We start from the raw sequence: 9994 nt of genomic DNA, 5'->3' as shown, positions 1-9994 counted from the left end.
ACGGCTGCCACCACCCTGACCAACAGGGTGTCAGGTTATATCCTGACTTTGTCAGTTTAAGGCAGTGTTTCTATATCGTTGCCTTGATCTTCATTTTCTTTTAAACTGTAATTGTGGTTTAGACCCTTTCCTAAGTTTGCCTTAAACCCAGTGCAAAACTCAATGTACTCATCCCTTGTTATTCTCCCAAAACAGAATTGCCCATCCCCAAACCTTTGCCAGATGGAAAAGCAGGCTGCGAGGAAGAGGAAGGATCCCCGGGACACCCAGGCAGGTGAGGAGGAAGTCAGTGCCCCTTTCCCCCTCTCTCCTTCCCCATCTCCCAGCCCAGCACAGCCCCTGGCTGCAGGACAACCCTGCTGCCAACCCCGTCCTGCTGGGGATGCACTGGGGGGATCTCCTTCCCCTTCCCTCTGGCACTGGGGCAAATCCCATCCTCTCCTTGTCTTTCCTCCCCCAGACAATAAACTGAGGATTGGGACCAGGGATGACAAATCCCCACGGCAGAACCTCGTGGAAGAGGCTGTTATGAGTGACTCCAGGGCACAGGAATCCAACGGAGAGGAAACTCCCCAGAGATTCCATAGGAAGAGGGGCTCCAAACCCAGTCTGGGGTGCTCTGAGGAGGAAAGACCCTCCCTGAGCCAGGAAGGTGGACAGAGCTTCAGCCAGAGCTCAGAGCTGGTGGTCCATGAGCAGCTTCATGATGGGGAGAAGCCCCACAAGTGCTTGCAGTGTGGGATGAGCTTCAGGCAGAGCAGCACCCTGATCAGCCACCAACGCATCCACACTGGGGAATGGGCCTACGAGTGTGGGGAGTGTGGGAAGGGCTTCAGCTACAGGTCAGAACTCATCAGGCACCAACGCATCCACACAGGGGAGAGGCCTTACGAGTGTCCCCAGTGTCAGAAGAGGTTTCGGACCAGCTCCAATCTCCTCCAGCACCAGCAGATTAACACAGAGGAGAGGCCCTTACACTGCCCTGAGTGTGGAAAGGGCTTCAAGAACAACTCCAACCTCATCAGGCACCGGCGCATCCACACCGGGGAGAGGCCCTACGAGTGCCCAACCTCTGGGAAGAGGTTTCAGAGCAGCTCCAATCTCCTCCTGCATGAGTGGATTCACACGGATGAGAGGCCCTTCCGCTGCCCTGAGTGTGGGAAGGGCTTCAAGCGCAACTCCCACCTCATCACCCACCAACATATCCACACCGGGGAGAGGCCCTACGAGAGTCCCCAGTGTGGGAAGAGCTTCACCAGCAACTCTAACATGACAAAACACCAACGGAGGGGCCACTAAGGGAAGCCCTGTGAGTGTCCCAGCTGCAGGAGGAGCTTCGTGCACTGCTCCAGCATCATCCCCAATGGAATTCTAATGTTGGTTAGAGCGCAGGTGATCCATGTTCCCCATGATCCATGCTGGGAAGGCAACTGCCCCAATACCTTCCCCTGCCAATGACATGGTGTAGAACTGAAGAACATAAGGGTCTGGCCATGGCTCTGTCATTACATTCACTCCCACCTCAGGTCATTGCCAGGGGCAGGAAATGGACTCTCTCTCTCCCTGAGGAGAAGGGTGAAATTTCCAGGAAGGGGAAATTGTGGCCAGGAAGACCCAGTGACTTTTGTTGAGTTTTCCCTGTAAACAGTCCCTTCTGTTATCCAAATTGTTTCTGTTCCATTTTTTCTTTTTCTCGTTGCGGTTCCCAATAAATTGTTCTTATCCCAGCCCGGGATCTTTGCCTTTTGTGCTTTCCACAAGAGGTGGGAGGGCAGCGAGGACATCACAGTTTTAACGGGAGCAGGAAATTGGGGAATCCCATTGCTGAACCTCGGCCCGTGAAAACCGAGCATCCCAGCTGGTCCCAGCCCTGATGGCCATGGCAACAGCCTTGGGAGCGGATCCCTGGCTGGGGCTGTGGGAACCTCTTCCCTCTGGTGCCCAGGGACAGGAGTGGAGGGAACGGCTGCAGCTGAGTCGGGGCAGGCTCAGGTTCGATGTCAGGAAAAGGATTTTGCCCAGAGGCTGCTGGGGCCCTGCCCAGGCTCCCCAGGGAAGGGTCCCAGCTCCAGGGCTCTCTGAGCTGCAGCAGCGTTTGGCCAGCGCTGCCAGGCCCAGGCTGGCATTGTTGGGGTGTCCTGTGCAGGGCCAGCAGTTGGACTGGAGGATCCTGATGGGTCCCTCCCAGCTCAGCCAATTCTGTGGTTCTGGGATCCCATGAGCCTGGGGATGGGGCTGCCAATGGTTGCCATGGCAATGGGCTCTGGCTGCAGGCCTGAGCTGGTGTCCATGGCAACCACCCCTGGCATGGGGTCTCCATGGAGCTGCTGAGGGACTGACCATAGCAACAGGGGGCTGGGAATGGTTGCTATGGAAACTGACCATAGCAACAGGTTCCTGGTAATGGTTGCCGTGGAAACTGAACAGAACAACAGGAGGCTGGTGATGGTTGCCTGCTAAGGATCAGATTTGTCACAGGCCCTCAGAGAGGTTCCATGGGGACTTTCCAGAAGTCCCCAGGCTGTTCCAGAGCTGGAATGTCACAGGCACAGACAGGGGCTCCATGGAGACCTCCCAGGGCTTTCTGGGGATGGTAAAGAGCTGTGTGGAAAGAGGCAGTCACAGCCATTCCATGGTGACATCCCGGGGGACCTTGTGCTGCAAATGCACCGATCTGTCACAGGCACTCATGGGGGCTCCACGGTGACATCCCAGGAGTCCTCACTTGCAGGCCTGTCATCAATGGTCCATTGTGGCACTGTGGAGCCAAAGGAGAGCATTGTGACACAGCAAAGCCCCAGGGCCCAAAGGTCCATTGTGACATTGCAGACCTCATGGAACAGAGGAGTCTCGTGACATTGTGGGGCCTGGGGAGCCACAGAGACCATTGTGACACTGCAAGGGCTCATGGAATCCTTGGGACCATTGTGACACTGTAGGACCATCTGACACCTGGGGGCACTGTGACACTGTGGGACCCCATGGATCCAACGCACCAGTGTGACACTATGGAGCCCCATAAAACCAAGGGAACACAGAACAGGTCTGACTGGTTTGGCTTCCCATGGACTGCCTGACTGGTCCAGGTGACCTTTGCACGTTGAGGTTCACTTCTCATGTGCTGCTGAAACACTGGGGCTCTGTCCTTTCCTTCCCAATGGAAAAGCACTGTCCTTCTACTCCAGGCACCCATGGCCAGAATTGGGATTTCACCTCCAAAGTTCCTTATATCCAGGAATTCTTCCCATCGGAATATTGCCAGGACAACTCTGGCTGGCAGTAGTTTCACAAGGGTCACCTCTCATCTGTCCCCAAAACACTGGGGGAGGCTCCATGCTCCCCTTCTCATGGGAAAGAACTGTCCTGCTTCTCCAGGTGCCCATGGCCGAGATTGGGTTTCCACCTCCAAAATTCCCTCAATCCAAAATCTGCTATTACTGAAATGTCTAGCTGACCTTGGCCTAGTGAGGCTCTCACCTACCTGCCTTCCAAACCTTGAGGCTCTGTGCTTTCCTTCCCATGGAAAAGAACTGTCCTTCTCAGCCAGGTGCCCATGGCCACAATTGGGATTTCACCTCCAGCATTGCCTGTTGTGACAGACCAGAGGAGATTGTTGGCTCTAAACATTTTGTGTGCGGGAGGAAGGGGCAGGTCCAGCCTTGCCCTGCCCTGTAAGCCCAGCCCTGCCCTGCCCTGTGACCCCAATCCCCCCAGGGGCCTCCAGTGGGTTGACAGTTTCTACCTGAACCGCGGCACACCAAACCCCCAGCACCACCGTCCCACCCTGGGCACTGGGGCCCTCTTGGGTGTACTCAGTGCTGCTGCTGTACTCGGGTCACCCTAAACCCCGCTAGGGACCCGTGTCCCCCCACTGCAGGGATTGTGCGCGACTCACACCGCCCCGATCCTCCACGCACCCGGAGCTCCGTTCGGGGTTTGTGTCAACTCACCAATTCATCTGCCACCTTTACTCGAGTTTGGTGCACAGGAAAAACACCAGCCAGATATTTGTAAGAGGTCAAAATGACACAAAATTCTACTGGCAAAGTGCAAAAAATCAAGAACTTTGGAAGAGGATTTAATGCAACATCAAATTACACATAAAACACTTATCATAGCAGTAACTTCATTTACTTAGCCCATTTATCCTGGAAACATTAAAACACGTATGCTGTTAGGGTATCCAAAAATGTTCCATATAAAGAGCATTAGAAGGAGAAGAAAGAGAGAGACAGAAAGACAGAAGCTCTATAGAAAGACACACATATGACTAACAGCTCCTAGGGTTCCAGTGTGGGTGAGGCACAAACCCCAGGAGAAGGCAGAGTCCATACCAGGGGCTCACCTTGTGCTCTGTGTTTTTAAGCCCCCGGGTCCTTGTGAGCCTCCCCCAGGTGGGATTTCTGATCGCACAGGCAATCAGGGCTGGGTTAGTGCTGTCCCCACTGTGTGACTGAGTGACAGATCATCCCACGGTGTCTCAGGACACTGATCTCATCCAGCCTCTGACAGTGACCACGGTGACACAGGGGAACCTCATGGAACCTTGGGTCAGTTGTGACAATGTGGGTCCAAGGACACCATGGTGACACTGGGGAACCTCATGGAACCGTGGGCCAGTTGTGACAATGTGGGTCCAAGGACACCACGGGAGATGTCATAGACAGGTAGAATAATGATAAAAGAAAGGCCTTTTGAAATGAAGCCTTGTTCGGCCATATCAATAGCTGGCCTATCATCTCTTCTGAGTGCAGCTAAGCAGTTACAAGATCCCATGTGAAGCTATTTTGAGAATGAGACTTTGTGACCATTCTGTTCTGAGGGTAAAAAACAAATGCACCTGCAATAACAAGGGATTTGTCCCATGAGAATCAGTGAAGAGGTAAACAATACAATAGAGAGATTTGATGCACAAGTAAAATCTATTTTATTAACCACTAATAGAATAACTGGCAAGAAATCTATGAATGAACTAAAGGTGCACACAAGGTGTGTTAAACTGTGTAAAATGAGTTGTATGAATAAAGAATAAAGGGTTCTTCTCCATCTTAGCTTAGTCCTTTGGGATTTCAGTTCCCCCCTCCTTGACGGCTTTGGGTTCCCCCTTCTTTGGGTCTTTGGCTTCCTTCTTCTCTGAGATTTTGGCTTCATTCTTCTCTGGGATTTTGGTTTCCTTCCTCTCTGGGATTTTGGTTTCCTTATTCTCTTGGGTCTTGGTTTTCCCCCTTGCTGGTTTTGGAGCTTGCTTCCCAACAGAGACACTCTTCTTTCGCTTCTTCTGCCTCTCTTCCTCCTTCCTCCTCTCTTCCTCCTCTAGGGCTTTTGCCTCCTCCTTGACCTTTTGAGCTGGCTCCTTCAGCTCCCTTCTGCAGACAAAACAGAAAATATGGCTGAGAGTCCCACCAGAACCTTGGGCTCCCTAGTCCTGGCTGGCCCTGCACTTCATTCCTTGACCCTGAGGCCATTTCCGTGAATTCTCCTCAACCCACAGAGGCTGGGAACATCCCAAGTGAGGGAATTGGTGGAAGGGGACCTCCAGGACCAGCCAAACCTGAGCTTTGCCATCATAAGGTGTTGACAGTGCAAGCTCCCTCTGAAGGTACAGCCAGACCCCTCCAGCCCCTGCCAAAGGCTGATCCAGCAGCTCTCTGTGCTGGTGCCTGGAAACGCCCTTTGTCTCCTGGCTTCCCAGTTTAAAGCACAGCACAGATTGCTGACATCTGCTTAGCTCTCCTACAGTTCTTACTCAGCTCATTCAGCCCCCTTCTCCCTGGGCATAGCTGAAGCATGATTTTAAAGAGCTCAGATTTCAGCTGAGGGTTAGAAGCAATTCCCATTGATCAGGATGTAGGTTAGATAGGCAGACCATAGGTTAATGATTATGAGATGCTTAAGCTGGAGCTGATTGTTCTATTGTTTACCATTAGGAGCATCTTTCTAGAAGGAAGTGGAGGAAGTGAACTGGTATAAGAACATCTTGAAACCAGTAGAACAATGGTTAGCACCTGGGCTTGATGTCAATCAATCACTAAGTTGGGGACCTTGGATGGTGCCAGAGGGTCACAGAGACCTGATAAAGACCCCTGACCCACTTTGAGACCATTGACCCAGTTCAAGGGAAGAATTGCACAGGAGTGAAGGACCAATGGCCTCATTTGAATACAGAGCAGGGATGGGAGGTGCTGGGGTTGTGCAATGTATAGTATGTAAGATCTTGGGAAATAAAGAGAGGGCAAAGAACCTTGGACAGCGCGGTCACGCCTTTTAGGGATGGCTCTGGTGCTGCCCGCCGGTGTTAATAAACATCCCACAGTCTAACTTTAATTAGTTAGAGAGTCTCTGTCCGTGATCTTCAGTTTTAACGACTCCTAGCCTGCTCCTTCATGAGAACAATCCTATCAGTCAGAAAGCAAAGGCTGCAGGAACTCCTCTCCTGCAAGACAGGCTCTTGTCAGGCAGATTTCCTGCTGGAACCCAGCTGGGACCAAGCAAACCAGTGCTGGCTGCCATGGAAACCATTGGAAGCAGCCTCATCCATCTCCTCCCCATGAAACCAGCTTCAGCCTGGCCTGAAGAAGTCCTGCTGCACAGGCTGGCTTTAAGCAGCCTCCACTCCCAGCTCCACACTTGGCCTGTGTGTCCTGAGCTGGGCTGCCTTGCTGGAGCTGAGCTTCTCCTGTGCTTGCCCACGGCTGCAGCTGCAGGGGAGCCTAAAGGACAGGAGCCTTTCTGGCTGCTGTCCCACCATAAGGAGAACCCTGGCAAATCAGCAGTGCAAGGACTTCATCTCTGGCAGGAGCAGGACCCAAAGCAAGGTTTGCTCTGTGCCCCACGCCTGCCCATACCACAATCCCACTGTTCTGGTGAAGAAGGGAGATGATGAAGAAGATGCCACTCGACACCATGGACTTTCAGACACCTCTAGAGGTGGTGCCAAGGCAAGCCCAGAGCCCAGCGCCCTGCAGACAGCAGCTAAGCCAGCAGGGCTCAGCACTCAAATAGAGAAGAAGAGGTTCTGTCTCAACAGAAGAAGGTCCTTCCTCTCTTGGCAGCCAGGGAGCTCAGAGTGGCCATCCCTGTGTTGCTGCTGGCCTTTGCTCTGCAGCTCCTCTGAGCTCAGAGGCCTTGGAGCAGGGAAGCCATGCAGGGACAATAACCCATGGCAGAGCAGGAACCCACGGAAGGCTGACTCACCTGACCCTGAGAGGGGCCTGAGAGCTACAGTTGATCTCCTGGGGGCTCAGGGAGGAGCTGACACGTGAGGCTGCCCTGGGCACCAGCACCTCGGAGGTGGAGCCTCCCTCCATGTGGCACAGCTCCGGGACATTGCAGGTGGTGTTGAGGTGGCCAGAGAGGGTGGAGGAGACCTGCTGGCTCTCTCCTGGCTGCAGCACACCTGGCAGTGGCAGGATACTGAAAGCCTGGACGGAAGACAGGAGAGACTGAGGTGTTGAGCATGGAAATGGAGGCAGAAGAGCATCTTGGAGCAAAGTGCCGCTGTAGCCAGAGGGGCCTATTCCCCAAACACTGCCAGAATCACCCTCACCTCATCCTGCATCCATGCCATTGACCAGTGCAGGGACCATGGGGAAAATCTTCTCCCATACTCACAGGTCAATGCATTAATTAGTACATGACATGAAAGTAAACTGGGATGGCTCCTGACAGTAAAAATTCTCTCTGATGCACAACTTGCCTTTAAAAAGTTTCAAAACTTCCTGCTTTTAGAAAAGGAGGAGACTCAGAGTGAGAGCTCTTGGGGCTGAGGGAAGGAGTCCAGCCCAGCTCATCTGACTCCTGAGGCTCTTCCCCTCTCTCTGATTTAAATGCTTCTTTCTCAAGGTGCTACAGCAAAAGCTCCTGCAAAATTTTCCTGTGGAGCACCTGAGGAGTTCCAGGGGGAGCAGTGCCCTCCACAGGTGCCGCACAGCATCCTTGGGCAGCCCCACAACGTGTCCTGCACGGCCTCTCCAAAGAGCAGCTGCTCCAGCAGCACTTTGTGATGGGCCTGCAGGGATGGGAGGCCCCTCTGTGGCCAATGCTGAGGGCCCCCAGTGGCACTGGCAGCTCCAGCCCTGCTTGCCACACTGACAATGGGCAAGGGAGACAGATTCCCTCTCTCCTTCTCCGCTCCCAGGGGAGTGTGAGCCACGTCCAGGGAGCACCTGAATCCCTCCAAGCCTCGAGGGAGGTGAGGGTGCTCAGGAGTTGGTGCTGGCACCCGAAAAACAAGCCATTTTCTATGCTGGGAGGAAGAGACAACCCCCTGCAAAGTCTCCCTTTGTCAGACAGCTCCAGGGCCAGCAGTGCAATAGCAGCTCTGGGTGAAAGCAGAGCCCTGCAAACAGGGAGTCTGGCTGCCTTGGGAAGAGGCTCCATGGAGACCAGGATCATCCCAGCTTGCTCTGGGAGGGAAGCTGGAGGTGTTACCATGATGATGCAGAGAAAAGCCTCATCTCACATGGGGAAGGAAGCAAGACAAAAAATCCCACACTAAGCACAGGCCTGTAGGATCTGAGCCAGCTTCCCCAAGGAAAACTCTCCTATTTCTCCCTCCCCCTCAGCCCATGTCCAGCCACTGGCCCTGCTGCCCAGCCCACTGTCAGGGCACAGCACAGCAGGGCAGCAAAAAGGGAGCTCAGCATGAGCAGGGCTTGGTGCTGGCAGGCTGGGGAGGCAAAGCAAGCAGTAGGTGTACAAGAAAATCTATCTCTGCTCCTGAAGAGTGGGTAAAATCCTGCACTTCTTTCAGGGCTCTGGCTGCCTCCACCTTTCCAGTCCTGAAGTGCCTCCATCGAGTTGCCGGGCAATCCAGACTGGTTCTCCTCTCCTTCGGTGGCTGGGGTTTGAATTTAGGTGGGTGGAGCTCATCTCTGGAAAATAAATAACTATGAACAGGGACCTGCAGTGGGAGGGAGGGAGGGACACCTGCACGAGCAGCTCCTGGCCAGGATGCAGCCCCTGGCTGAGTGCTGGCACGTTGAACTGAGAAATGGTTTGATCCAGCCCTTCCCAATCCAGGCTGGGGCAGGTCTGTTCTAAAGGCAGCCCAGGGATGGCACTGAGGTGCTGCAGCAGCTGCAACTGCTTGCACTGAGCAACTACAGAGGACAGGCATTAACACCCAGTGGGGATGCAAAAAGCACAGTGGGAGAGGAAAAGACAGAGAAGGCAGCAAAAAGGTGACATTTGAGATACCGAGGGGCAGACCCAGCCAGTGCCCAGCCAGCACAGTCCACCCAGTGGCCAGGGCCAGAAACTCTGCAGCTCCACCTGGGATTTATCAGGAATGTTCCCCTGACACCGCTGGGGGCTTGGCTGACATTTTCCAACACTCCCACGTGACTCAGGTCGCATTCCCCATCCATCCATCCTTCCATCCATACATACACAGGCTGTGGTGCTGGGATCCTGTAAAGCTCTGCCAGCCTTGGGCTTGGGGAGATTTCTGCCAGCCGTCCTGAGCTCCGTAATTGTGCTCTCTGTTCCAGGAAGCAAGCAAGAAAGATTTTAAAATCCCCAAAACAAACCACAACAGACAAACCTAAAAAACCTTCAACAGCTCAACCCTGCTCAAGTTATTTCTTTAGGGACAGCTACCACTCTCCAGCTGAAATGCTGGGCTTTTGGGGAAAAAGAAAATTACATGTTGACCTCCAAATCGAAAAGGATTAAGGTTAGAGAACCTTTCAAACTAAAAATTATTGGCCCAAAGCTTTTATCTTTGCAAGAAATCTCTAGGTAAGACCAGCCTGACAGTTAAACAACTGGTTCTTCTGGTGGGGAGAAACCCTCCTCTTTAAGGGAAGCAGCCTGATAGTTAAAAGCAACTGTTTGGTCAAACTTCAGGCTCCCTGGCACAGCCTGCATTGCCTGTCCTTCCTGTTCACTGATTTACAGGCAGTGCCACGATGGCCCGGGTTCAGATGTTTGGTACCATCCAAGGAATTTGGCATTGCCATTTCCATATGTTTTAATCGAAGTTTCAGTCCTT

General features: G+C 53.2%; 1 protein-coding gene across 1 annotated transcript; it reads right to left on the bottom strand.

Moving 5' to 3' along the window:
• Positions 1 to 4967: 4967 nt before the first annotated feature.
• LOC135461131 (uncharacterized) lies at positions 4968 to 9470 on the bottom strand. The gene is made up of 4 exons (XM_064738122.1): positions 9391 to 9470; positions 8771 to 8873; positions 7195 to 7421; positions 4968 to 5366 (listed from the first exon to the last, which is right to left on the bottom strand). The coding sequence occupies exons 3-4, from the start codon at positions 7305 to 7307 to the stop codon at positions 5054 to 5056; spliced, it is 426 nt and encodes a 141-aa protein (XP_064594192.1). The 5' UTR covers positions 7308 to 7421; positions 8771 to 8873; positions 9391 to 9470; the 3' UTR covers positions 4968 to 5053.
• Positions 9471 to 9994: the final 524 nt, after the last annotated feature.

Source organism: Zonotrichia leucophrys, unplaced genomic scaffold (genome assembly GCF_028769735.1).
Source record: "Zonotrichia leucophrys gambelii isolate GWCS_2022_RI unplaced genomic scaffold, RI_Zleu_2.0 Scaffold_180_96780, whole genome shotgun sequence".
Taxonomy (NCBI): domain Eukaryota; kingdom Metazoa; phylum Chordata; class Aves; order Passeriformes; family Passerellidae; genus Zonotrichia; species Zonotrichia leucophrys.
The sequence above is the reverse complement of the archived record's forward strand: the minus strand, read 5'-3'. Positions and strand labels throughout refer to the sequence as shown.